General features: G+C 30.6%; 4 protein-coding genes and 1 long non-coding RNA gene across 7 annotated transcripts in view; 2 read left to right on the top strand and 3 right to left on the bottom strand.

The window, feature by feature from the left end:
- Window positions 1–306: 306 nt before the first annotated feature.
- LOC130892831 (facilitated trehalose transporter Tret1-like) lies at window positions 307–7,294 on the bottom strand. Of its 2 annotated transcripts, none has more exons than XM_057798490.1 (4): window positions 6,319–7,294; window positions 4,709–4,870; window positions 2,816–3,025; window positions 307–1,434 (listed from the first exon to the last, which is right to left on the bottom strand). In XM_057798490.1, the coding sequence occupies exons 1-4, from the start codon at window positions 6,380–6,382 to the stop codon at window positions 473–475; spliced, it is 1,398 nt and encodes a 465-aa protein (XP_057654473.1). In that variant the 5' UTR covers window positions 6,383–7,294; the 3' UTR covers window positions 307–472. The 2 variants fall into 2 exon arrangements, with proteins under 2 accessions (XP_057654473.1, XP_057654474.1); XM_057798491.1 differs by having other exon boundaries at window positions 6,267–6,336.
- A 303-nt stretch (window positions 7,295–7,597) lies between these two features.
- Window positions 7,598–9,180, top strand: LOC130892833 (uncharacterized). Its single transcript, XR_009059115.1, has 2 exons — window positions 7,598–7,637; window positions 8,993–9,180. It is a non-coding gene; the product is annotated as an uncharacterized LOC130892833 (long non-coding RNA).
- Window positions 7,850–17,249, bottom strand: LOC130892827 (peroxisomal acyl-coenzyme A oxidase 3-like). Of its 2 annotated transcripts, none has more exons than XM_057798484.1 (9): window positions 16,795–17,249; window positions 15,849–16,157; window positions 14,339–14,658; window positions 13,951–14,227; window positions 12,395–12,629; window positions 10,320–10,556; window positions 10,070–10,224; window positions 8,276–8,566; window positions 7,850–8,186 (listed from the first exon to the last, which is right to left on the bottom strand). In XM_057798484.1, the coding sequence occupies exons 1-9, from the start codon at window positions 16,912–16,914 to the stop codon at window positions 8,073–8,075; spliced, it is 2,058 nt and encodes a 685-aa protein (XP_057654467.1). In that variant the 5' UTR covers window positions 16,915–17,249; the 3' UTR covers window positions 7,850–8,072. The 2 variants fall into 2 exon arrangements, with proteins under 2 accessions (XP_057654467.1, XP_057654466.1); XM_057798483.1 differs by having other exon boundaries at window positions 16,284–17,076.
- Window positions 17,250–17,971: 722 nt separating this feature from the next.
- On the bottom strand, window positions 17,972–25,501 carry LOC130892830 (uncharacterized). Its single transcript, XM_057798489.1, has 12 exons — window positions 25,328–25,501; window positions 24,523–24,548; window positions 24,286–24,467; window positions 24,104–24,165; window positions 22,031–22,122; window positions 21,677–21,951; window positions 19,300–19,359; window positions 18,818–18,966; window positions 18,667–18,759; window positions 18,371–18,616; window positions 18,190–18,314; window positions 17,972–18,133 (listed from the first exon to the last, which is right to left on the bottom strand). The coding sequence occupies exons 1-12, from the start codon at window positions 25,456–25,458 to the stop codon at window positions 18,042–18,044; spliced, it is 1,533 nt and encodes a 510-aa protein (XP_057654472.1). The 5' UTR covers window positions 25,459–25,501; the 3' UTR covers window positions 17,972–18,041.
- Window positions 25,502–25,906: 405 nt separating this feature from the next.
- LOC130893133 (short coiled-coil protein homolog) overlaps window positions 25,907–26,241 on the top strand; it is a 74,733-nt gene continuing 74,398 nt past the window's right edge. The window contains exon 1 of the mRNA XM_057798971.1: window positions 25,907–26,099. The gene's annotated coding sequence lies outside the window, so the exon portion shown is untranslated. The remainder of the gene's footprint in view (window positions 26,100–26,241) is intronic.

Raw genomic sequence — 26,241 nt, 5'->3', positions numbered from 1 at the left:
CTTTTAAAAATCTCGTATTTTGGAAATTCGATTTAAAACGGATTCTAGCTTGTTGGAATAAATTGAAAAAGCTTATATTTTGGGAATTTTATTATTTTTCATTAAAATTTTCAGCATTTCAGAGACATTTTTCTAATTTCAAGTTCTTGTCAGTACAATTTTACGAATCAGAAACTTTCTTCTTGAATTAAAAATCATTTTCAATTGATCCTACTGACTGCGCCAATTAATTTTTCACAACAAAATAATGTAAAAAGTATATTTTTTCGGAAAATAGACTCAAATGGAAGAATGCATAAATAAAAGTTTCGTCAAAAGGAAAAAAATTTATTGTTTATTTATTACAATTAAAATCAAAAGTATTTTTCACAAATTTTATCACAGTAGTCCGCTTCTATAAGAAATACGAAAATATTAATAATCGATAACAAATACTCTACTACCCGCCAAATAAAAATATACAAAAACGTATTCAAACGACGTTACCCTTTTTCCCCCTCAAATTTTTCATTCGCGATTGTACATCTTCCAACGTTTTCCCTTTAGTTTCCGGCAGATACACCGCGAGAAAAATTGTACCGATCAAACTAACAAAAGCGAAAGTGTAAAACGGCACCTCCAAACCGAACCCCTTCGACCAACTAAAAAATTGAACGACGCCACTGGACACCAGACTAAAACAAACATTTATCAAACAAAAGGCTTTACCTTTAATATGAGAGGGGAAAATTTCACTACTAACTAAAATAGGAACGCAATTTAGTCCGATACTAAAAGCGGCGATGTAAATTAATATCGATATTATCTGTACATAGTCGAAGCCTCGAACGTCCACGTCCGTGGAACTTTTAATATACAAGAAAGTGGCGTCGGTCAAAAGGGTAACGCATATTATCGAAGTGGAAAATAAAACCAGAGGTTTCCTGCCGAAAATATCGATTACGAATAAAGCGATCGACGTTCCTACAAAATAAATGACGAAGTAAATCAAATTGCCGACGTTCGCCGATAGAATATCGTTGGTTTCGTTAAACAAAATGTCGCAGTAAGACTGTATCGCCAAGATGCCGGTCAGTTGCTGCAACGCCGTCATGGCTAAGGCCAAAATAAGACAATTTCGATTTTGCGGTGTGAAAACGAGTTCGTAGAACGTGCCTTTACCGAGTTTATTTTCTTCTTCTATTCCGTTAGATATGCGTTCTAGTTCTTCGGTTATTTCGCCTTTTCCTCGAAATTTTTGTAGGCTAGATGTCGCTAGGGACATTTCCTTTTTGATTACGTAAAAATACGGACTTTCCGGTAGGAACGGTAGTATTATCAACATCAGTAGACTTACTGATGCGGATATGTACGCCGACGTCGGGATGGATATAAACATCAGCATGACGTTCGATAACATCATACCGAATACGAGGGTAACGAAATATGTTGTACCTGAAATTGAAAATTTCGTCAATGATATCCAACATTTCGATATTATTGTAAATAAATGTCGATATTTCATGGTTTTACGATCTAATTTTTTTATAATTCATTTAAAAACAATTGAATTACCTAAAAAAAAATAATTTATCACTCGATAAGATCAGTTTAAAGGGGGAGAAAATTTTTATTCAAAAAAATCTGTCAATTTTCATTTTTTTTTTTTTCGATATTATTGTATTACAAAAAAACTGAAAAATCAATTTTATTAGAAAAAAATTAATATCTATGTGAATTTCAATTTTTTTTTCACTGGATTTCGATATTATTGTATTAAATTATTCAATAATAAATAAAAAATAAAATAAAAAAAAAGTTGTGCAATATAAGTGATATTCATTAGTATTTTGTAGACAATTTAATTACCTATAAAATGATATACTACTCGATAGGATCAGATAGTTTCGAGGGGGAGAAAATTTGAAAAAAAAACTGAAAAATCAATTTTATTAAAAAAAATTAATATCTGTCAATTTTCATTTTTTTTTGATATTGTATTACAAAAAAACTGAAAAATCAATTTTATTAAAAAAAAATTAATATCTGTCAATTTTCGTTTTTTTTCAATATTATTTTATTACATTTCTCATTAATAAACAAATGAATGTGGAAATCATAAATTTGGTACGATCAAATTTTATTTTTTTAAAATTCAATTATAAAAAATTGTATTTTTTTTTGTTTTTTATTTATAACAATAAAAAAAGTTTTGCAATATAGATGATATTCGTTAGTATTTTGTAGACAATTTAATTACCTATAAAATGATATACTACTCGATAGAATCAGATAGTTTCGAGGGGGAGAAAATTTGAAAAAAAAAACTGAAAAATCAATTTTATTAAAAAAAAATTAATATCTGTCAATTTTCATTTTTTTTTTTCGATATTATTGTATTACATTTTTCATTAATAAACAAATAAATGTGGAAATCAAAAATTTGGTAAGATCTAATTTTATTTTTTTAAAATTCAATTATCAAAAATTGTATTTTTTTTTGTTTTTTATTTATAACAATAAAAAAAGTTTTGCAATATAGATGATATTCGTTAGTATTTTGTAGACAATTTAATTACCTATAAAATGATATACTACTCGATAGAATCAGATAGTTTCGAGGGGGAGAAAATTTGGAAAAAAAAACTGAAAAATCAATTTTATTAAAAAAAAAATTAATATCTATGTGAATTTTCATTTTTTCACTACTAGATTTTCGTTATAAATAAATTTAAATAAAAAATTTATGTTTCAAAATAATAATTGTTGGCGTGATTGCCGTTTTTATAACAAAAATCCGAGTTTTTGTGATTCGATTCCAAAATCATTCACTTACCTAAAAATCCTCTTATTTCAGGATCTGATATTTCGGCCAAATATGGCGGAATCGCCGTGAATAAAAATCCATCTATGATACCGGCGAGTATTCTTGCCGCGAATAAATATACAGGGGCGGTTGCTACAGCTATTAATATCCAAGATACTGTTAACGGTATCGAAGAGAACCAAATCATTGTTTTTCTACCGAAAGTATTTAAAGTGAATCCTATAATACGAAAAAAAAAAATTCCTAAATTAGTTTTTCATCATTTGCCAAATTTTGCCTAACGTGTGGCAACATCGCGATATCGATACGTTTATAATAAATCATCAAGTTTCTCCAGTTCTCTGGAATAAAATACATTTGACAACAGCGCTATTTGAATAATTATCGTAGAGAATACATTCGGCAACGCTGCAAGTTTGATGATTCCTCGAAAAGTCGTCAAATTTCAGTGAAAATATATTCAAATTTTTGTATAGCATTAATTTTTCTATTTCTGTAGAAAAAAATGTTTGGCAACATTGGAATATATATAGTGGCGATGAAAGAAAAATTTGGCAACGCCGCAATCTGAATACTCCTGTATAAATTCAACAATTTTTCCAGTTCCATGAAGGAAAGACATTAGGCAACACTGCAACCTAGATATTCTTATATAAAATCGTGAAATTTTTGGCAACGTTGCAATATAAACAATTCTGCACATGGCAACACAGAATTCCAGATGTTTCCGATTTGAGTCACTAAATTTGCCCTGTTCCGGCAACACTGTAATTCGAAAATACATTCAACAACACCGCCATTTAAAAATAGTTATAATAGAAGATAAATTTGACAACGTTGCAATTAAGATTTTTTTTTATAGTTCGTCAAATTACCCTAATTCTACGAAAAAAGTACATTTGGCAACAACAAAATCTCCATGTGATTCTGTACAACAAATCGGTAACATTCCTTAGTTTCAAGAAATAATATATTTGTCAACACTGTAATTCGAATATATATCATTACAATGAGTCATCAAAATTATCCCAAGTTTGCGAAAAAATACGTTCAACAACACCGCCATCTAAAAATAGTTATAATAGAAGATAGATTTGACAACGTTGCAATCAAAATTTTCTTATATAGTTCATCAAATTACCCTAATTTTAAGAAAAAAGTATATTTGGCAACAATGTAATCTAGAAACGTTTCAATACCACCAAATATATTTAGCACCACTGGTATGTTTGTTTATATCATGAAATGTTATCAGTATTAGGGAAAAAATATTACGCTTGGCAACACTCTATATTCGTTGTTAACGGTTTTTTCTTCTTCTAATTTTTAATATTCTGCGAGTTTTATATATGTAAAAAATCATCCATGATTTTAAAAACGAAAAAAAAAAGCTGTCAATTCTTTGTCGGCGTTTTTAACGCATGCCTTTAATTCTATGGCTGCTCTCCCTTTTAGTCCGTACAATCACATTATACGGTAATCAATTTATTTTATATTAGGTTATAATCGAATTGCGGCCGTTATTGGACTAGTTATCGATTGTTGTTAATGTTGAGGATAGATAGCAGCTAATTGACTTTAATTTCAGCAGATATACATAATTTCACCCTATATTGTCTCCATAGCAACTACACAAGGTAACAAACATTAAAAAATCTAATGAATATAAACAAAAAAAAATCGTCAACGGACATTGTTCGCGAAGTTCAACCCGCTTCGTGCAACTTCGTCGTCCGAACTAAACGTCGTCGTTCATAAACAAATAAAATCTTAACGTTTCGTGACCTACTTAGATCTTTATCAAAATATTGTTTGACATTGACGTCCAAAACGTCAAGATTTTATCTGCAGTCGAAATATATATAAAAAGGAAAATACTCTTAATGAATGAATAAAAAATACCTGCTGCTACGTCTCCAATTATAGATCCCAAAGGTGTTACAGCTACAATCCATGACGCTTCCGAATCCGTTAAATTAAATGAATATTTACCGCTAGTTAAATCTGGAATAGCTAATGAAGGCCATCCGTAATGTAGACCCATAGAAAACATACCCAAATTAGCTAAAATCGTTAATAGAGTTAATATTAAAGATGTATGGGACTTTGTTTAAGTAAGCCCTAGCTACTGGATAAAAAAAAAGAAGCATCAGTATAACGTTCTCCATCTCTCTTTAATACATTCTGATTGGATTGCAATGACGTGGAAGTTACGAGAGATGGGAGTGACAAAGAATGAAAATAACAGGTTTTAGTTGTAATAAAATGTAAACAAATAATTGTTTTTAGTTTCATGACTAGTGTACGTTGTCAATATATGACATCTGTCATCGATTCTATTATGTTCTATGTCAACCCACTGGGTGGATAACACACAAAACTGCTACGCTTTAGATTAAAAGCGTTTTCCCTATATTAAATATCAATTCTATGAAAAAATTTCAGTAGATGTATTAACATTTTAGAATCGGAAGTATTCGGGATTGATCTCGTGCTCTCGAACTACGTTTTTTTTTTATTGAATTTTCATACCAAGTACCAATATAATACAATCAGTATATGTAAATCTGATAGGGAGAGATAATACAGATTATTCTTAAATGCGAATATGCAAAATAAACAATTTTGTTAGTTAAAATCATAAATTCTACGTATTTTTAATATCTATAATCTGAAAATGGTTTTTTATGATCATTTTGTATTTATTACCTACTTATTATTTTGTGGATATTAATTAAAATTGAACATAAATAATAATTACTAAAATCGTATTATTTTTCTACATGTTGATAAAAATAATGCATTGAAACGAAAAGATTTGTACCTAAAATTTTATAACCTAACTTTATCACGACAATGATAGTTACATTTTTGAGGCAAATTACGTAAATTCCAACTGACCTAAACCAGTTTAAACTAGTTGTAGCTGCTCTAACTGAAATATATTAAAAAAAGTGTTTCAACTATAAAAAGCATTTAGAGATCATAAGATACGGGGTTCGGTTATAAAATATATTAATATTGTTTTTATTTTCAAATAGTTTTCAAGGTCAAAGTCGAAAAAATATGTTGATATTGGGTTTTTATGATTTCAATATATAAGTGGTGGAGTATTTCAAAGAAATAACGTTATCAATTAAATAGTATACATATATTTGTTTTCGTTGATAAATCGTCGTGATTTTAGATCTCCTTCAATTGAAAATCGAGACGTTTTTATCCGTTTAGGTCTTTATCGATATTTCCAATTGAAGAAAATTTAAAATCAAGGCGTTTTATCAACAAATACATTTGAAAAAGGTCCGCGAATTAAAGAATTGAAATTAATTAAAAACATTTATTGTTGTAGAATCAAATTAATTAAAATTTTGTTTATATAGTATTTGAAAATCGTACTAAGGAAAATTTAATACTGTAATCAAATCTATTGTACACTAATAATTATTTAAATAGTACGTACTTGAAAATAATGTTAGTTACTGGGTTATTAATTTCACGTAAAAGCCACTTACCTGCAAGAGCAGCTAAGTACTGAAAAATCCTAAACTGAAATTTGGAACAATCAAATAGTTTCATTGTCACGATGATTAAGTATAGTTACTGTTTCCGCGGTATCGTTCGAATAAAAACGATACATAAATTATGATACATATATAAATATGTAAAAGTAGGAGAAACGATTACGTTTGAAATATAACAAATAACATTATCAACAAGTTATTTCTCATCAAAAATATGTGAAAGTAATTAAACAATTCCAGAGGTTGAGATAATGACTTAAATACCATATTATTCCAATATCAAGTAACATAACCTCAAAAACTGCGTTAATGTCATAAAGATCGAATATTTATTGTGATAATAAGTTTTTTATCGATTCTGCAGTTATTTATAAATACGCAAATTAAATTATACGAAGTAAGTTCATGAAATATACACGATTTAGAATTATATAATTTTCATTAAACGAAATAATTTTAAATTTGGAAACGTTATCTTATGTTCGAGACATATCGTTAAAGATCGTACCTTCAACAGTCGAGTTGGCAATTATGTGAACGACCCACAATTATAACCAATCATCGTTTGCTGTTTACCATAAAAATCGATACAATGTCGAATTGGATCGACAGTTACCGAGCACGGGAGAGTACCAAGGTTGGTAGAAGGTTCTCCGGTATAAAACAGTCGAGAGGAAGAATTCGTTACGTCACTTGTTAAAAACGACTCGAATAATAAGCGTTTTGTATACGTTTTTTTATTCTAAGGTGTGTTTCTTCATGAGGTTTTAATAAATATTTCATATCGAAAGTATTTAAGTGGGTTAAAAGTTTATAATCATTTAATATGATCAATTTAGATAATTTTGGAATGGAGCACCCTGTATATTATTTGATATTTTCGTTTTAACTATAAATATGTGCGGTTTTATATTTATCCTCAAAAACCACGGAACAAACCGACAAAAACTGTACTCCAAAAAATGACGTCACGCGTAGATCGGACAACCTATCCTGTACTAACCTTGATTTAGTACAATAGTGATCGGCCATTATGGATAATAGTGTAGATGACCTTGTATCTTAATTTTAACTCAATTTCTTTTGAATCAAGTGTTATTTACATGTAAATTATAATAGAAGAGGGAAAATGTATTGAAATTATATGAATTGTCAAGTTAGAATTTCGTTCTAATATATTTAAATCTAGTCGTGTACTAATTGACGTTGACAAGTATATAAAATCTCGTTCTCATCGATTTCAGTTAATCGATTAATAAAAATCGTTCAACTGAAATCGATTAGTGATAACGCGACTTTAGGAAATTAACGTAAGTAAATTTTTTATTATTCGAATGTGACTTTACATTTTCTATATCTGCATAAATATTTTATTAATTAATTATTGAACAAGAATATTATCGTAAATCGCATTTGCTCAGACAGTTTATCAATTAAAGACAATAGTGTTCTAGAAAGATGATATTTTTAGGTTAAAGATCGTTCGATGACCGATGTTTAGGAAAAAATAAATAAAACGTCATTAAGCAACAAATATTTATTAAAATAATTATCGAAATATGCTAAAAAACGATCACAAACTGTTAAGGCATCTGATTAAGTTCTTGAATGGAAAAAAGTAGGGTTATATCACAGAATTACATCGTCAAAATGAATTATTAGGATAAAGTTTGATAAATATTTTCTTAAATTCAATTAAACCATTCACCGTGAATTAATTATATCAAAATATGCATATTTATAGATTAAAGTTTACTTTTACTATTTTTCTCAGTGTAATCAACAACGTCCTTCCACCATGGTGGACGATTCATGTTATATTTATTTTTAGTCATAGATTCGTACAGATGTTTGTACACCTTAAACAAATAAAAAATAAAACAATAGAGGAGACAGAAATACGAGGCAACATCGAATTTTAATACGATTCCAATCGATATTAAATTACCTGTCCATCTGAAGCGCCTAAAACTGATCTCAAGAAACAATCCGGTAACGCTATAGCGTCTACTAATCCAACTGCATCGTCTTTTAAATCTCGACACAATTGTAGTACAGCGTTTTGAATTAAAACAGAAGCTGAAGGTCCAGTAGCGAAACCACCTTTGTACAACGTTGCCATATGCCATTTGTCTATCGCCCATAAACCGTACAAAGAAAATAATCTCGTAAGGACTCGTTTAATGGCAAGATCTTCAGCTTCGTTTATTTTCTTCAACATTATTTGTAGACTGTAATGCTGGAATTAATATATAACTGAGGACTTTGGTTTTTTTTTGGGAGATAGGGAGTTATTTATTGCATTTAAGTGTTGATACAACGTCGCAAAAAAATTGATGATAATGAAAAAAACAAGATGTTAATAAGTCGAAAACTATCCATATTACAGGTACTTAATTAATGGTTAATATTATAAAACAGCAATTTTTGGATGTTTTCAGTTTTCTAATTAATTTTGAGACCCTTAAAGTACGAAACTGTCACTAAAAAAAGTTTAATTATGGTTATTAAAGTTCAATGAGTTTAGAGTGTAAAATAAAAATTTACTACTACGTGATTTTCGAGTAACTTCACAATAGTTAATACAACTACTTCAGGACTAATTATAAATTTTTAAACTTGACTTTTTCGCTTAAATTAGGTCTCAAAATAGTATATTTTGTAGGTATACAGTACCTAAATCGAAAATTAGGTGCAAGAAATATGAATTTGGCACGGGGCACGGCAATCAAGAATTATGTAAAAAGGTTATCTAAAGGGTTGGATTGGAAAGTGACGATCGCTCTCATCAACTCTCCCTGAATCCGCCCCTGTCTTCAATAATACAATTATTAAATCAATTAAATATTTCAACGATGTTTTTAATTACGTGAAAATGAAATTTTAAGCGTGAAAAATATTCAATAAAAGTAAAGAATGTATAAAAACCAACCAATTATATCCAACGGCCATCTTGCAAATTCCTTCAAACTCTTCTTGATGTATCGGGAAAGGAATATATCCATTTTATAGGCACTCACACATTTTTTAAAATATATTTCAGTGCACAAATTAAGAAAATAATTGGATTTTCAAAAAGGCACTAATAACACAAGCACGTCACACCGATTATGAACCACAAATAATAACCTTTAAACACTGAAAAGCCACATTCACCAAAGCAATAACAACGTATAATTTTTTATTTTCGCGTTATTTTTACCGATTTCGTGACTATTTATATCGAAATCTCCATTAAAACGAAAAATAAAATAGGCAAACGACTACGTGAACCGTTTATAAAAGAGGCGATATGTGAACTAACCTTACAATCTCGATAAACGCGCGGCAAAATAACTATCGACGTAAAACGCGGTAAAATGTCTATTTTATCGACCGCGGAACGCGGTAAAATTTAAATCAAACAAGTTCTTCACATAAAAACAAAAGAAAAATAATTATTTGGAACATAAATGAAAAATACGATATTAAATATTGAAAAATAATATTAAAAAATATGGTGCGTAAAGATTTTGAGATTAATTTTCGAATAATTACGACAAACACCCGATCAGCTGATTATACGACAGCCATTTTCTTACAAAGATGATGCAGCGTTTATCTCCTGGTAAATTATTATACTGAAAAATTAGTAGAATTTGTTGAAAATTCAACATATTATATATATATTCCACTCGAAGCGCTGTTGCCACATTTTTCTCGACACGAATGAAAGTTTTAATTGTATGAAATTTTTACTAACCTGTATAAAGGCAATGGCTAAACTCTTGCCGAAATAAACTTGACTGTTATTTTTCGCAGTAAAAACATTCTCCCCAGATTTAATTTCTTCTTCTACTTTATCGTGAGTAGATTTTAGTAAAAATAGAACCAACCATTGGAACGTTTTTATAACACCTAAATGTATATATTTTTTTTCATATTACACACATAAATTTTATACAATGTGGAAAAAAAATAATTACTCTCGCGATTAATAGTGGAATACTCACTTTCTGGATGGCAAACTTCATCGAAACCTCTCGCTGTAAACCTAGAATTTTTCAGAATATCTAAACCGTTAGATAAGAAATCCAACGATTGTAAGGGACTGGAAATTTTGCTTCCTTGTAAAACTTGTGGAGCCATTTTTAAAAGCCAATTAATAGTTTGTTGAATAAGGACGTGGTTCTCTCCTTCGTAAGTCAAATTTGGATCCAGTTCGTTTCTGAGATCGCCGAGACCGGCAGCTTGAAGGAAACGTTTATTTTGTCATTTTACCACAAATATAGAGGTAGGAAATACAGTTATTTGATGAAATTAAGGGCGAGAAGCAATGAGGATCAACTAAATAAAAAAGGAATTTCTGAAACTTATTTTAGGTTAGGTTTCCATTGGAAACGAACACAAAATTTTGAAAATATCTACAACAGACGATTGATTCATCTATCTACGCAACTTCTTTTAAATATTTACTAAAATTTATCAATATTTTCATATTATAATCAAACACCAGTATATTGTCGTTAATAAACAAAACAGTTTAGAAAATACAAACTTACTTTTTTTAAAAAACACACTTATCTTCAATACAGGAATTAAATTATGTAAAAATTTAAAAAAAGCATAGCAAAAACCACACAGATAACCCAAAAAACAACCAACTGAAACTATGAAGCACAAAAAAGACTATTTAGTTGATTCTCATTGTTTACTCAGTAATTCAAATGAAAATGTTTCTTCTTTTATATCTACTACTTCTATCTCACTACAGCCACTAGTAACTGTATTCTCATTTACTATATGCGAATCATAGAGTTCTTCTATCACGTGACTGATACGTTAGCGGCAATAATCGTATGAATAAAAACAAAATTTCTGTGAAATAATGGTTATGACTAAGATTCCATACGTCGGGTTTATACGAATTGGTAATTAAAAGCGAAATGCAATTTTTTTAAGTGTTTATATTTTATTTATACGATTAACATCGACGTATTTTCGAAAAAAAAATTTATATACTGGGTGAATAAGTTACAAAATCCAAAATAATAATTATACTTTTGAACTAATTTATGTTAGAACATTTTTTTAGAGGGATATGCTTAGGTCTCAAATAGGAGCTTGATAATCGACGTTTCGGCAAATATATTACCATCATCAGGATAACATACAAATATAATGATACTGTGTACTAGAAACCGAAAGAACACAAAGTTTTGAAAAAGTTATAGCTGTAACCCAATGCCCTTTATATTTTAAGTAGTACCTGGTACTTTACATTAAGAAACAAAAAAAATGATTTATTGATCGTGAAGTGGTAAAATTGTAATCTTCCCGTCTCGCGGCATTTTAGGTACTATAAAATGTCAAAAGTTAACAAGTTAATGATGTATTATATTTGTACTTACCGATGTAAAATTGAATATAAAGTCAAATTAGTTCTTAAAAGAACTGATTTTAACATTAAATAAACGTTCGATAAAAAATTCGCTACAAATAACACAGTAAACAAAGCTCAAATAACTTCAAAAAGAGGTAACGTCAAATTAAAATTTTAATACGGACAGTTATTCACGTTACGTTAATTATATCGTTCTCTTTTTACCATTATTACTATCAATTTAAAGAAACTATTACGTATGTCTGTGATTGGTTTTGTGAAGAAAACCATCGATCTCATATCTTCATGTATGATTGGTATTGATGGAAGATAAATCGTTGTTGTGTTTCTTCTTTTATATCTATCATTTTAGTACATATCTGATAAATTGTTTATGTAACGCTTGGTAATACAGCCAAGTATAACTATATTGTTATGTTTATACGTCAATTATATATTTAGTAGTTCAAATGTAACATTATATTATATTTCAAGGTTAGAATAATTACGTGACAGTTATGTGGAAAATATTTCTAACTAATATAATGCTGTGAACGTAAAATATTTATTAATTTCTGAAAGAATATGATAGAAAAATGTTATTTTATTAAAAATAATGATGAAACACCTGTTGAAAAGTGATAAAAACAATTATTGATTGTTTATAGGAATATTGAGTAACAAAAGTTTATAAACGAGACTTACCATGAAGATATCCATGTCCAGCACAAGCTTCTCTACTTTCTTGGATAGCTTCCTTCATTATCCATCCGGCTAACGGTTTGCTAGCCGAAGATAAACCGTGAATTTCGATTCCCATTTCAGGTGAGCCTTTACCGGTTACATTATTTATACTGAAATGTATAAATTGTTCGGAAAAGAACGTATTGAAATTTCTGATTACGTAAAGCGCCGCTAAATACGGGATAAGTCGAAATTGCTGAAAGATAAAACACACCCTCCCAAAAACAAACATATAAGGTAAGAAACGTACAATACGAACCCGAAAATCCGTTTACCTCCAAATATATACGAGGTATATACACAAAAACATTCATATTCCCATGGGAAGACTTTAAACTGACCCCAAGAGGAATCGGCTTCACCAGTAAATAAGTTGTTGGTGTTTGTTTATTAAATTAAAGTATAATTTGATAGTTTTATCTAATTTTAAAGGTATCGGTTGCTTTGAAAGGTCACATATCAAATTTCACAGCTTCCGTGTGCATTTTAAGGACCGGATGTAGCTTTTCGTAACTTTCATCTCTTTCCTAGTGGAAAAATGCTACTGTATGATGAAGAAATTGTGGAAACTGAAGGTTGTACGAAATTGGGTGCTTTAAAAGATCACATACCAAATTTCAAAGCTTCTACAGCCACTGTAAAGTCCAGATGTAGCTCTTCGTAACTTTCATCTCTTTCATAGTGGAAAAATGGTAATGTATGATGAAGAGATGGTGAAAACTGAAGGCTATAACGAAATTGGGTGCTTTGAAAGGTCAAATACCAAATTTCAAAGCTTATACAGCTACTGTAAAGTCCAGATGTAGCTCTTCGTAACTTTCATCTCTTTCATAGTGGAAAAATGCTACTGTATGATGAAGAGATGGTGAAAACTGAAGGCTATAACGAAATTGGGTGCTTTAAAAGGTCAAATACCAAATTTCAAAGCTTATACAGCCACTGTAAAGTCCAGATGTAGCTTTTCGTAACTTTTATCTCTTTCCTAGTGGAAAAATGCTACTATATGATGAAGAGATGGTGAAAACTGAAGGCTGTAACTAAATTGGATGCTTTGAAAGGTCACATACCAAATTTCAAAGCTTCTACAGCCACTGTAAAGTCCAGCTGTAGCTCTTCGTAACTTTCATCTCTTTCATAGTGGAAAAATGCTACTGTATGATGAAGAGATGGTGAAAACTGAAGGCTATAACGAAATTGGGTGCTTTAAAGGATCAAATACCATATTTCAAAGCTTCTATAGCCACTGTAAAGCCCAGATGTAGCTCCCAGTGACTTTTATGTCTTCACCATTGATTGAGAGAAGGTGGAAAGTATTTCCAAGATTGCTTTAATGAATGGAAACACCTCTGGGAACGTACTATTTGCTCAAATAGGGTCAATTTCACCCACTGGGTCAATAAAATTAACACCAACGGTGAAATATGGAAGTAGGTTAGTTATGTTTGGAAAGAGCCCAAAGTTTTACTGTAAAACAAAACGTATCCGGATTTTCGGTTCGTTCTTCTATATCCACTTACATGGCTTTGATATTCCAAAATGGGAATTTCTTCTTTTTCCGGTCCGAATTGTCTACGCACGGCGGCGTATCTGATAGCAATTGTTAAAGCTTTTGCGCCGAGTGCGTCGCACATTCCGGCTATATTCACTCTACCAGCCGATAGAGATCCCAATGCGGCTCCGTGCCTCTTGTTGGGATCTTTAATCGGAGTAACGTAGCGACCGTCTTCGGTAACGTCGGCCACTTTGTTTAACAAATTTTCGCGAGGAATTTCGTAATTCATGAAACGAATAAAACTGTAAATACAATAAAAATTAGTTCCGGTACGATTGGGGGAGTTATATGGTGAGGTAACACTAATAAACTCCCCCAAGTACCGCCTTAAGAAAATATTTTATATTGTTTACCCGTTATCGATTCCGTTCAATCCTATTTTGGGTCCCATATCGCCCACCTCTATTCCAGGAAACGGAAGTAGAGTTTTGGGATCCCGAATCGGTACTACGAAAGCGTGTAAGCCGTAATGAGTGTTATCGATTACGAGTTGTGCGTAAACGGTTCCGTACATTGCGGTTTGTCCCAAACCGCCGGCCCAACATTTGGCTGCTTCGAAATCTGGTGAGTTTATAACGAAAACTTTTTTATTTTTGTCGTATGTAGCGGTGGTACGCATGCCTCTTGCGTTACTACCGTGGCCGATTTCAGTTAAACAATAACAACCTAGAATCTATACAAAAAATAAACATTATAAAATATTGTCATTAATTGACAGTTACGAAGGTTAAGTTTGCCACTGTTAGTTTAAACTATACAGTTACACGAATTGCTATTATTCCGATTCGCCACAGCAAAATGTTAAATTAAGACATTTAGATTCGTTTTCTCAAAAATAGAAATTCAATTTCTCGAAAATGTACTCTATCCTTTTCGTATTTCAATTATCAAGAGTTAGTATAGACGTTACTTTCTGATTCTTCTTTTTTATGACGTTTTATTCATAGAAATATAGTTTTGACACTTAGTAGACCAAAAATAGTGTAGGTCTATGGTTTAACAATGACAGTTATCACATTTTTAGGTTAAGATTTGTGATTGTAGCAATGGTAAATAAGATTACTTGGTAATCAAATTGAAATTATTTTCTTTTTATTAATTTTGGTAAATAAAATGTGTGAAAAAGTAACAAAACTGATAATAATTGTGGATTAACAATGAAAGAGAAATAATCTCGAGGTAATGAATTGAAAAATGTATTTAATCATGAAGTAAAAATGAAGGAATATAAATTTAGTTCAATTTAGTATAATAAATAATTAAATGGAAAGTAAATTGTATATTAGATTGTATACAATTGATTCATATAACTATTCAAAAATTTATTTTATTATTACGTTGACTGACGATTAAATTCAAATTTTCCAAATAGTTCCAAATTTTATATTCGTTATTTGTAATGTAATTTCTAAGAATGTTTTTGAAACAATAAAATTATGATCTAGTTTTGGGACAGAGAAACTATAAAATGCTTCAGATTAATTTTAAAGCTTCTTCTATGGTCGATAACAGTAGAACTTTAAAGTGGCGAAAGAAAACAACTATCATGCTAACTAAACATGAAAAAAAAATAAATAAAACAACCACATATCTGTTGATTACTGTTCTTTGGATGACTTAAAAACTACTAGATTCGAAGAAACTTCCGGTGAACTAAGATGGGACCCAGAACAGTCTGAATCAACTGCAAAACATAATTAAATGCAATTCTTTTAACAGTGATGGAAATTTGAATGGAAATTCTGCCTGATTTGTGAGAAAAATACATTAATGAGGTTCAATTTGTTCAAAAAATAGAGTAGAATTTATTCATTTAGGAATTAGCTGAAATAAATGATTAAAAAGTTGTGTATAGAAACTTACTTTTCCATTTTCTGCGTCATCCATGAACTTTTCATGTCTAGATGTTCCCATATTCATTATGGAACTAACAAATAGACTATTACCCACGGTGTTTTTGATATAAGAAGCATCAGTCACGACTGTCATTATTCTACATGTAGCTATAAATCGTTTTACATTGTCTAACATGTTTAACAATTTCATCTGAGGTATTGTGCTTTGGTGGCATGCAGCCATAAATGCAATTTTTCTCTGTTCATCCAGAGATTTTGTTGTTAAATTCTCGACATTATAAATCGGGTTATTTTCGAGAATTTTTATCAATTCGTTCTAAAAAAATTACGAGATATATTGCTACATATTATACATAAAATATGTCACAACAAAAAAAACTTTAAGAGAGAATAATTTAATTAAATTCTGGACGTAGAAATCTCGTTTTTTAGGGATACTTACCTGAAATTTTACGACATCTTCTGTTTCAATAAAAACTTTCAATTTCTTCCAGTCAAAGGAAGTTTTTTTTCTATAAACATCTAAAGGTCCTGATGGGAAATTGGGTAGTAGATGCGACATATTTTTAAAGATTAGAGGTTAACTTATATATGTTACAAGTAAAATTGTGATCACTTAAATTATAGACGTGTCTTTCTATGGATATTAATCAATGGAAGATTTTTTTAATTATTAAACTTTGAACTACTTGAACTTTTATCAAAAGTTATCGCGACATTTGGAGATATAATCAAGTATTAATACATAAGAAGTTTCACTATAATCTCCAGTTATTTAGAAAGTTTCAATTAATAAACATGTTTATGTCAAATTATGTAAAAGCATTTAAAAAACACGTTTTAAATCAACTTAGTTAAATAATTCACATCTACAAATAATTTATACGAAATAAAAAATGAACATACGAATTTTATATAATTAAATTTTGAAATAACTGTTATAATTAACTTACCTCGTATTTGATGATATCTTCTGTATCTAAAAACACTTTTAATTTTTTCCAATTGAAAGAAGTCCTTTTTCTAAACAAGTCCAAAGGTCCTGGTGCAAAATCAGGTATTAATTTAAACATGATTTAACGATTAGCTTTAATAAAAATGTCCACCTTTCGTTTATAATAATCAAAAATTTCGTACGAACATTGAATTAATTCAATTTATTGATAAACTTATATGTATTTTAATTAACTAGGCGTAATAGTATAACTTAGTCCTTTGAACTTGATCTTTGAACTACTTTGTTTGTTAAGATGAATTTTAAATTTATTTTCTTCTTCTAGTATTTTATCAAAGGACTATAGAAAGGTGAATCATTTACCCACGTTTGCATTGACGTATTTTATATTAACATAATAATTAAAATTTATAATTTTTAACGTAAACAGTTAAAAATACTTTATATCTTATCTATGAAATAATTAAAATTCGTTAAAAATTAGGTCATAGATAAAGTAAAATGATATTGTCACTGGGTTAGATTGAAGTAAAGCTTTAAAATTATCTATGATACATCAAAATGAACAAAGCATTTATTTGATTTGTATTGGTAACTATGAACTTTTGATAGGTTTGTTCGTGGTTTTGGTTCCGAATTAGTTTCTTTCCTGTCATAATTGTCTTTTGTTGTTCGTTTTCTATCTTTATAGTTATAAAATATAACTCACAAGTTAGCAGTTCAGAATTGGTTCGAGTTTAGTATATTTAAAGTCAATTGAAGATTTATACATGTACCAGGTGTCCTCAAAATACATTTTTTTAATAATAAAATTTGTTTCAAGGTTAGGTTATAATAAAATAATCTTTGGATTAGGTTTCAAATATTGAACCTCTGTAGATTCCAAATTATCTATGATATATCAAAACGAACGGAGCATGTATTTGATTTTTATTGGTAGTTGAAAGCTTTGTTCGTAGTTTTGATTCCGAATCAGTTTAATTACTGTCAGTTCAGGTTTTGAACCAATTGCTTCGATAGTTAAATCATAGAATTAAAATTAGCTCTATGAATTGAATGCAAGTATAATAATTTTAAAATAAATTTTGGATTTATGTATACGAGGTGTCCTCGGAAGATTTTTATTTTAAGGATTATTGAAATAAATAAAACGAATAAACAGTAATAATTTATTTTATAACTGAATATATTAATTCTATAAATTTGATACTGGAATATAAATAATTTTTGTGGAATAAATAAAATTTAAATTTTCATTTTCGGTCCTTTCTCTATATATTTCAATTCTAAAGAATTTTCTTCGGGTACTAGAGCAACGTATTTACCGGCACACAAAACTGTAATAGAATATATTAAAATAAATTTATTTATTTTTTTTTATAAATTAACTTACCGAGTAAATCGTTAAAGGCTACAGCGATACTATTAACCCTAATCGGTTTTTCGGCAACGTCTTCAATAGTCGGCGAACTTTCGTCGTAATTCCATTTCGTAAGAATATTTATAATCTTTTGTTGTCTGATAAATAACAGTATATAACACTATACGGTATGTCCTAAATTCGGCGCACTTACCTCACGGTAGCATTTTCAGATTCGGTGGTTTTACGAGAACGATGAGTTCGTCGTGCGGTTTTGTCACTTTCTTCGATTACCATCGGAACTTCGGTAGGTTCGTAAGGTAACGATGCTCGTTGTTGTTGTTGTTCGGTAATTATACGTTCGGGCACGTCCACTTCCATCGGAACGAAACTCGCTTTTTGAATATCCGTGGTTCGTATCAAAGATGAGGTGGTTTTTTCCGCTGGTACGTCGATGGTTCTGTCGGAAATTTAATTAGGATTTGAGGATTATCGAACGGATATTTTTACCTTATTTCCGTTTCCTGCGACGATCTCGCTTCTCTGATTGCTTCGGTTCCTAATGTGGGGCGTAATTGACCTACCGATGGTAGAGACAAACTCCTTATATAAATAAACAAATTTATTATTTTTTGCGTCGGTATTTAGTTTATAAACTTACTTCGATGCGGTAACTCGCGGTCGGACCTCTAACGAGGTACCGCCGACGCTCGCGGACATACCGAAATATTTGTAGAGATACGAGAAATTCGAATTTTCGTACGAACTTTCCGGAACTGGGGGTTTGCTAACGTATCTACCCCCGTTTTCCTGTAAAAAGGATCAAATATTTTATAATACAAGTCGTGAAATGTTTTGCTTAGTTGCCGAACGTTGCATCTAGTGACTCGTCAAACAAAAATTAATTAATACTCAAATTACACAGTTGCCGGATTTAGTTTATCCTTAGATCTTAAGGAAAAACATAATATGTGGATTACGATGTTGCCAAACGTAATTTCTTCTTTGGATCTGGGGATTTTCTAAACGAAAACATATTATGTGGATTACGGTGTTGCCGGACGTTTTATTTTTTCTTGAAATATGTAGAATCGAAGGAATTTTCGTACGGAGATGATTAAAATTTGATATTTTTGTACTTACGACGCATCTGTTTATTGTGATGTATCGCCTGACGTGTCTAACGAAAAACAGATCATCCTTCTAAAATGAAACACGAATTAGTCAAGGACGAAGGATTCGAGCACATTTTTTCGAAATTTTTCCGAATCAGCATATGGACTATGCGATGTTGCCGAACGTATTAGGAAAATACAAACGTTTATAAGGATTGCGATGTTGCCGAATCTATTATTTTTTCGGAAAATATGGAGAAATTTGAAATCTTTCGAGGATTGCGATGTTGCCGAACGTATTAGGAAAATACAAACGTTTATAAGGATTACGATGTTGCCGAATCTAATTTTTTTCGGAAAATATGGAGAAATTTGAAATCTTTCGAGGATTGCGACGTTGCCGAACGTATTAGGAAAATACAAACGTTTATAAGGACTGCGATGTTGCCGAATCTATTTTTTTTCGGAAAATATGGAGAAATTTGAAATCTTTCGAGGATTGCGACGTTGCCGAACGTATTAGGAAAATACAAACGTTTATAAGGACTGCGATGTTGCCGAATCTAATTTTTTTCGGAAAATATGGAGAAATTTGAAATCTTTCGAGGATTGCGATGTTGCCGAACGTATTAGGAAAATACAAACGTTTATAAGGATTACGATGTTGCCGAATCTATTTTTTTTCGGAAAATATGGAGAAATTTGAAATCTTTCGAGGATTGCGACGTTGCCGAACGTATTAGGAAAATACAAACGTTTATAAGGACTGCGATGTTGCCGAATCTAATTTTTTTCGGAAAATATGGAGAAATTTGAAATCTTTCGAGGATTGCGATGTTGCCGAACGAATTGGGAAAATACAAACGTTTATAAGGATTGCGATGTTGCCGAATCTAATTTTTTTCGGAAAATATGGAGAAATTTGAAATCTTTCGAGGATTGCGATGTTGCCGAACGTATTAGGAAAATACAAACGTTTATAAGGACTGCGATGTTGCCGAATCTATTTTTTTTCGGAAAATATGGAGAAATTTGAAATCTTTCGAGGATTGCTATGCTGCCGAACGAATTGGGAAAATACAAACGTTTATAAGGATTGCGATGTTGCCGAATCTAATTTTTTTCGGAAAATATGGAGAAATTTGAAATCTTTCGAGGATTGCGATGTTGCCGAACGTATTAGGAAAATACAAACGTTTATAAGGATTGCGATGTTGCCGAATCTAATTTTTTTCGGAAAATATGGAGAAATTTGAAATCTTTCGAGGATTGCGATGTTGCCGAACGAATTGGGAAAATACAAACGTTTATAAGGATTGCGATGTTGCCGAATCTAATTTTTTTCGGAAAATATGGAGAAATTTGAAATCTTTCGAGGATTGCGATGTTGCCGAACGAATTGGGAAAATACAAACGTTTATAAGGATTGCGATGTTGCCGAATCTAATTTTTTTCGGAAAATATGGAGAAATTTGAAATCTTTCGAGGATTGCGATGTTGCCGAACGTATTAGGAAAATACAAACGTTTATAAGGACTGCGATGTTGCCGAATCTATTTTTTTTTCGGAAAATATGGAGAAATTTGAAATCTTTCGAGGATTGCGACGTTGCCGAACGTATTAGGAAAATACAAACGTTTATAAGGATTGCGATGTTGCCGAATCTATTTTTTTCGGAAAATATGGAGAAATTTTAAATCTTTCGAGGATCGCGATGTTGCCGAACGTATTAGGAAAATACAAACGTTTATAAGGATTACGATGTTGCCGAATCTAATTTTTTTCGGAAAATATGGAGAAATTTGAAATCTTTCGAGGATTGCGATGTTGCCGAACGAATTGGGAAAATACAAACGTTTATAAGGATTGCGATGTTGCCGAATCTATTTTTTTCGGAAAATATGGAGAAATTTGAAATCTTTCGAGGATTGCGATGTTGCCGAACGTATTAGGAAAATACAAACGTTTATAAGGATTACGATGTTGCCGAATCTAATTTTTTTCGGAAAATATGGAGAAATTTGAAATCTTTCGAGGATTGCGATGTTGCCGAACGTATTAGGAAAATACAAACGTTTATAAGGATTGCGATGTTGCCGAATCTATTTTTTTTCGGAAAATATGGAGAAATTTGAAATCTTTCGAGGATTGCGACGTTGCCGAACGTATTAGGAAAATACAAACGTTTATAAGGATTGCGATGTTGCCGAATCTAATTTTTTTCGGAAAATATGGAGAAATTTGAAATCTTTCGAGGATTGCGATGTTGCCGAATCTAATTTTTTCCGGAAAATATGTAGAAATTTGAAATTTTTCGAGGATTGCGATGTTGCCGAACTTATTTTATTTACTCGGATATTTCGTAAAAATGAGCTCGATCGACCAATCGACTGTCAACGGTTTACTTTGTTTTTTTTCTCCGTTTTTTCCATTTGTTCGCGTTGCGTAGTGACCGATGAAGATTTGCGAGCGGCGGCGGAGGGGGCGGCGTCTTTTTCGACGACGTCGTCCGTAACCCGAACGGGTCTCTGTACTTCTCCGATATTATCTCGTTTTTGAGGTAACGGAATTTCCCGTAGGACTCGCGACACTTCGGCGATGGTGATTGGCTCGATTTCTTGCTGTTGTTTTTCTGTTCTGTCCTTCGAAGTCGCCCTTGTCGGACGTTCGATCGAATCGCCTGAGAAAATAAAAAAAAAAAAAAAACAGAAAATTACGTACAAAAATACGAAAATTGCGAGGTAAAAACGTTTTTTCACCTTTTTCGGCATGAACTTCGGCTTCGACTTGGACAGTTACAGGACCGGCGCCGACTGTTGTCGAAGACGAAGACGTTCGTCTCTCTACGTTCCTGAAAATTTCGAAATATCGTACGTTGAAACGAAAATCGGACATTTCATTTCGATTTTCCTCGTATATTTATTCGACCGATGCGGATTCCTCATTAACCCCCTGTATAATAAGTCTCGATATCGAATATTTTTATATATCGTTTTTTTGTTCCATTTTTCCGAAAAAATTATCACGCTTCCTATTTTTTCGAATTCCCTCGTATATTGTAAGCCGTTTATACGAACACTGAGATCATTTTTCTAATTAAAATTGATTCTAAGCGGAAAAAATTGCAACGGTCCAAAAATCGAAGCGCGAAAATTATTTTTTAAACATCCCTCGTATATTTTTTTCCGGAAATATAAAATCCACTTGAAATAAATAATTTCCAATATAATTCCCCGCATTGTAAGTTATAAATAAGAAAATTCTGTTTTGAATTTTTCGATTCTCCCCGGTATAAAAATATCGCCATGACAAATCGTATTATGAAATATTTTCAACTTCCCTCGTAGATTTTTTCGGTAGAAACCGAAAATCTACTTGAAATTAGGGAATTGGTACGAAAAATAAAATAAAAATAAAATTGATGATGGCTCCGTAAACCGAAACGTACCATTGTAAAATAAAAAATTGAATATCCCTAACTGTTTGAACTTTCATCGTATATTTTTTGCTTAAAACAACACAATCCGTCTGAAACTAGTAAATTTTTCGGAATTTTTCGACTCCCCCTCGTATTCATGTTTTTATCGCAACTTGTATCAATGAAGTTTCGTATACGAAAAATTTTGTTTTGTATTTTTCGGACTTCCCTCGTATACTTTTTACGTCAATCCAAAAAACCAATCCCCCTGATATTGGGGGTAGATTAAATCCCCCTTTCAACCCCTCACTATATACAAGTCAAAAATAAGAACAAAATTTTTCCCCTCAACTTTTTGACATTCTCTCGTATAAACAATTTTTTATCGCACCTCGTACTATTAAAAGTTCGAACAAATACTATTTAGTTTTTCAACTTCCCTCGTATATATTTTGTTAAAAATGTCAATTTTAAACGAATTCCCTTGAAATTAGGGGAAGATGAAGAAACCCCTAACACACAAAAATTGTCCCTCAATTTTACTAAAAAAAAATTTTATTCAAAAATAGAGGAGCAGAAATCCCTTACTCAATTCTCCAAAAAAATTTCCCCACGATTCTACGACTTTCCCTCGTATAAATTTTTTTTGTCGCAACTTGTATCATCAAAGATTCGATTTGGAAAACAATGTTTTTTATTTTTTTCAGCTTCCCTCGTATGTTTTTTACTGAAAAAATGTCAATTCCAAAAAAATTCTCCTGATATTAGGGGAAAAATAAAATCCCCCATACATTTCTCCACAATATTAGCTAAAAATTGAAAAAAATATCGACTTCACCTCGTATACATTTTTTTTTATTGAAACTCGTATCATTGAATATTCGAACTCGAAAAAAGTTCAACTTCCCTTGTATAGTTTTTTGTAAAGTTCTTCCAATTTATCGACTTCGTATAGAAAAATTTTTTATCGCACCTCGTACTATTAAAAGTTCGAACAAATACTATTTAGTTTTTCAACTTCCCTCGTATATATTTTGTTAAAAATGTCAATTTTAAACGAATTCCCTTGAAATTAGGGGAAGATGAAGAAACCCCTAACACACAAAAATTGTCCCTCAATTTTACTAAAAAAAAATTTATTCAAAAATAGGGGAGCAGAAATCCCCCCTATATTTCTCCACAATATAAGCTAAAAATTGAAAAAAATATCGACTTCACCTCGTATACACTTTTTTATCGCACCTCGTACTATTAAAAATTCGAATTCGAAAAAAATTCTTTCAATTGTTCCAATTTCCCTAGTATATTTTTCAAAATACTTCCATAACGAATACTTTTTTTTTTCGAAAAAGTTTCTTTACAAAATTTTGATTGGAAAAATTTATAAAAAATTAATTATAATAAAATAACTCACCCTTTAATAATGTGTTCCCAATCTGCAGGTCCACCAAAACCCAGTTCGTCCACAGGTTCAGCCTAACAAATAATCCGCATAATTTCATCAATAAATACTTTCACGACCACCCCGGTAATATCATGTACCGAGTTTAACAAAAATTAAGCGAAAAAAATTCAATTTATTACGTCAATACTTACAATTATCGACACAGGAGGAGCTTCCTTCATCGTTATATCCCCTATAGGTTCTCGTATTAGAACATCTTCAATTTGTAAATTTTTGAAGGGTTCTAATTCGTCCGAAACCACGGGTGGTGTTTCCACCACCACAGAATGTTTCTTCGCTTTCTTCCTTCGAACTTTTGCGATCGGAGCAGGGGCTGTAAATATTTAATTAATAATATTTAATTTTAATTATTTTATCAATATACTTACCGCTAAAATCGCTATCGTATACGTCGCTAGAAAATATTTAATATTAGAAATGGCAAAATACGCGGCAACAATGATAAATTTGTAGGTACAACAAAAATTTCGAGAAATTAATTGTTTAATAAAATTAAAATAAAATATTTATTAAATAAGTATTACCTTGCACCATGAGGTATCTGGATGGTAAGGAATACTTTACAGATATCATCTAAAAATTAAATTCATACTTATTTCATGAATAAAATAGTAAATTACGTCAATATTTATCTCGTATATATCAAACATACCCCGTATATACACCTGTCAACTTCTACATCTTTGTTTCAATTTACACAAATATGATAGAATTATTATAACTTTTCATATTTATTACGATTACATTAAAAAAAGAAACAATTATAATAAATTTCCGTTTAGTTTTTATAATAAATTAGATTTTATATACTTGCCATAGAGAATTATTGTTTTTTCTTTAAGAATTCTAGCTGCTCCATCTACCAATATAGAAGTTAGTCTTAAAGAAAATCGTTTTTGTGGACTTTTACTATTAGTTAATAAATATTTTACAATGTTTTCACTAAAAATTAATAAAAGAAATCAATACAAACGATAATTCTATAAGAAAACTTTTGAAACGTAAAAATATAAATGTCTGTTCCTGTGTATTCAACTACTAAGAACGTAACATTACAACGTTATGATTAAGAATTCAAAACTATTAATTTCAGAAAAATCAAAATTCACTTTATAGAATTATGAAAATTATTAAAATTAATATAAGAAATGAAGTTTTCTAAGTTCTACTTACCATAATTTACACACATCCATTTCATTAAGATCATTTCTGCTAAGTTTCTTAATTCCTAAAGTTGCTGCTAACCAAGCTTTACCGAATTGACCACGATGTTGAGGATTTAACAAAATTAGATCAAAAAACATGTTTTTTTCCAAATATATCACACTATTTGATATAGACACGAGATTAAACTTCTCGGCTTGCTATTCAACAATATGGCGGGATGAACATTTGAAACCTACAATCACTTTGCACACGCGCCTTATTGTCAGTAACGCAGTATTTGCCAACAAAACAAAATATAGAGAACTTGGCGACTAGATGAACGATCAGTAGTTTGAGCTACTCGAAATAATGTAAAATGTCATGATAAGAAAAAAAATTAATATTTACTATAATATCACTTATAATAAAGTCATAATAGTACATTATTTGATATATTTACGAGATTAAACTTCATATTTAACAATATGGCGGAATGAACATTTGAAAGCTAAACATTACCTACACATGCGCTTTATGGGTGAGAAACATTCAAGAACGCGGTTTTTAACATCATAATTCAGTGCAGAGAACTTTTGCAAGCGACTTGATGAACGGTCAGTAGAGTGAGCTACTCGGTGAATTCAAAACGTGTGAAAGTTTTTAAAAAGTTAAATGTTTAGTTCTAATAAAGTGATTAAACAGTTTATGATTCTTCAGTATTGCATAAACTTAAGTTCATGTGGATAATTTTCTAGTTTGTGATGTGTTAATTTATGCATAAATACATCGATTCTGTGAGGTAAGAAGACACATTTGTTTGAAACGAAATTTAAAAATGGCTAAATCTTGGATTATTATCTATTCGTATTAATATAATCGATCTTCAACTGATACTTTCTTAAACTTAATGATTCTAATTAATTTTTTTGTGTTATTTAAAT

Source organism: Diorhabda carinulata, chromosome 4 (assembly GCF_026250575.1).
Source record: "Diorhabda carinulata isolate Delta chromosome 4, icDioCari1.1, whole genome shotgun sequence".
Lineage (NCBI taxonomy): Eukaryota > Metazoa > Arthropoda > Insecta > Coleoptera > Chrysomelidae > Diorhabda > Diorhabda carinulata.
Note: the sequence above shows the minus strand (reverse complement) of the source record. Positions and strands in the feature narration are given on the sequence as shown.

Coding starts and splice junctions, on each gene's coding strand:
- LOC130892831 (XM_057798490.1), bottom strand. CDS start 6,382: ATGAAACTATTTGATTGTTCCAAATTTCAGTTTAGGATTTTTCAGTAC. Junction 4,871..6,318: donor GTACTTAGCTGCTCTTGCAG/GTAAGTGGCTTT, acceptor TAACGATTTTAG/CTAATTTGGGTATGTTTTCT. Junction 3,026..4,708: donor AATTGGAGACGTAGCAGCAG/GTATTTTTTATT, acceptor TTCGTATTATAG/GATTCACTTTAAATACTTTC.
- LOC130892827 (XM_057798484.1), bottom strand. CDS start 16,914: ATGTTTAAATTAATACCTGATTTTGCACCAGGACCTTTGGACTTGTTT. Junction 16,158..16,794: donor AAGATATCATCAAATACGAG/GTAAGTTAATTA, acceptor TAATTTTTTTAG/AACGAATTGATAAAAATTCT. Junction 14,228..14,338: donor TTGAACGGAATCGATAACGG/GTAAACAATATA, acceptor TTGTATTTACAG/TTTTATTCGTTTCATGAATT.
- LOC130892830 (XM_057798489.1), bottom strand. CDS start 25,458: ATGTTTTTTGATCTAATTTTGTTAAATCCTCAACATCGTGGTCAATTC. Junction 22,123..24,103: donor TGGGAACACATTATTAAAGG/GTGAGTTATTTT, acceptor CGAAATTTTCAG/GAACGTAGAGAGACGAACGT. Junction 18,134..18,189: donor AGCCTTTAACGATTTACTCG/GTAAGTTAATTT, acceptor ATTCTATTACAG/TTTTGTGTGCCGGTAAATAC.